This window comes from Limulus polyphemus, unplaced genomic scaffold (assembly GCF_000517525.1).
Source record: "Limulus polyphemus unplaced genomic scaffold, Limulus_polyphemus-2.1.2 Scaffold156, whole genome shotgun sequence".
Taxonomy (NCBI): Eukaryota; Metazoa; Arthropoda; class Merostomata; order Xiphosura; family Limulidae; genus Limulus; species Limulus polyphemus.
In genome coordinates this window covers 734908-737093 of record NW_013665766.1, presented here as the reverse complement: position 1 = coordinate 737093, position 2186 = coordinate 734908, and the positions used below count along the sequence as shown (strand labels likewise).

General features: G+C 30.4%; 1 protein-coding gene across 2 annotated transcripts in view; it reads right to left on the bottom strand.

Moving 5' to 3' along the window:
- Nucleotides 1–2186, bottom strand: part of LOC106476489 (carbonic anhydrase-related protein 10-like) — a 170868-nt gene that overhangs the window by 67489 nt on the left and 101193 nt on the right. For both annotated transcript variants that reach the window (XM_022381324.1, XM_022381323.1), the window contains one exon: nucleotides 836–972. In XM_022381324.1, the coding sequence (XP_022237032.1) occupies nucleotides 836–972 (137 nt within the window). The remainder of the gene's footprint in view (nucleotides 1–835; nucleotides 973–2186) is intronic.

Genomic DNA, 2186 nt, shown 5'->3' with positions numbered 1-2186 from the left:
TTCTAATCTGCTAATAAATAGTTAGTCCTTGTATACCTTATGCAATATCAAATGTATTTATTGTTTCTTTCTAAGCTGCTAATAAATAGTTAGTCCTTGTATACCTTATGCAATATCAAATGTATTTATTGTTTCTTTCTAAGCTGCTAATAAATATTTAGTCCTCGTATCCATTCAATCGTACAATTACACAAATACTTAAATTCCTAGCTTAGAGCTTAAGTAAACAAGTGGGTATCTACATAGGCTTATATTAACTATGCATAGCTATAAAAAAATGTGAAATAAACAACATGGACTTTTAGACCCTAGTGCGTATTGTCTAATATAACACAAACTGAACTATCTAAATCATTTTGATAAAGAAACAAACAACTCAGTTTCTACATCAAGTGTTTTAAGTCGATGAACTTGTACACTGTGTAAATAAAAGTTGTTGTTTTTTAATTATTTAAACGTCTAATTTTTTCTATAGCTCAAAACTACATTTCATTTCACACGTTTATAACAGTTGTTTGCGTTTGTTGAGTGAATAACACATCTCATGGACTGGTGAAACAATCCATGGGTCAAAATTTAGTTTTTATAATGTTGCACGTGTGATAAAATCAAGATATTCCGAGACTGCTCTTTCTTTATTTTGCATCATGTGTTAAGTTAGACCTAAACGTATGATCCCTTATATAGTATGAAGAGAAAACTGACAAGCTATAAATTATGTTCAGAATAGTTTGTTTGGGAATTTCCATATCAAATAAAATTTCATATCCCGATTTTCTTCGAATCTTTAAAGTTCTGAAACTTTTAACAACGAATAACTTGAATATGCCCTCACTCTCAGTTTGTCAACTTGGATTAAACGTAGATAGGGATCAAACAGCAATACTGTAGGATCGATATCAATAGGAGACTGGTGACGACCTTTGTTACATAGACTCCACTCTGGATTCAATAAACCCCAGAAGCTAGGGCCTAAAAAGAAAGCAATAAAATATATTAAATTAGCGTTATGCTACACGTAACAAACAACACAATCTATTTCTTATTTTACGATACGATAACAAAAATATTTATTTGATATATAGTTCGAGGATGAAATAATTTACAGACGCTAAAATAACTAATATAGTAGAGACGTATGTGAAGAAATGAGCTTTAAATATGCTGATGCCAAGAAGTAATTAACGTGTAAAGAATGTAAAGACGCTTTACATTTAAATATTCTGATGCTAAGTAGTAATTCATGAGTCTTTACATTTAAATATGCTGTAAGTAGTAATTCATGAGTCTTTACATTTAAATATGACTCATGAATTACTACTTAGCATCAGCTTTACATTTAAATATTCTGATGCTAAGTAGTAATTCATGAGTCTTTACATTTAAATATGCTGATGCTAAGTAGTAATTCATGAGTCTTTACATTCTGTGAAAAATGTAGTAAATGAATTCTTTACACATTTGATACATTACCTTTGCTCATTCTCACTAGCCTTAAACTCTCTACGAGTATTAGCGTAAAATAGCCTATAGTTAAAAGGCATACATCGGAATCTGTTATGCATTAAAAATGCAATTCACTCCCGAGTACTTTGGAGTGACATAATCCAGTTGTACTGAACGTTTTCACTACATTCGGGAAAGGAATAAAACAGATAGTTGTAATTTGTACAACAATGGGGCACTTGGAGCAATAAGGAATTTATAACAGGTTTCTCAAACATGATAATTTGTAGAAAAATAAGACGTTTAGAGCAGGTTGCTTCGAAAAGAATGTTATACACTTTTGTGTGTTTCTTGTACACTGCCTAGTAAAATAATATTTTCTTATCGCCTTTAATTGAGTATCTTTTAGTTTTGTGTACAATATGATGTGATACAAAGTCTTAAGATATAAAATCAAAATTTCATAAATTTCCCTACCTAGCCTTTCTAAATATCTGACTGCTTTTAATCCAAGATCTTATTGAGCACGAGAGGTAGCTCTAGCTTTCGAACATGGCAAGCATGGCTCGAATCCGTACGATATCACAATAAAGGAAGATGAGTATTGAGTACTACATGTTGTATTCATTTCTTTTATCAAAAACATTACATGTAAAGTAATATAACAAATTAACAATAACAAAATAGATAGACAGATGTTAACTTATTTATTTTATTATTTCTTGCCATGTGCCATTTAG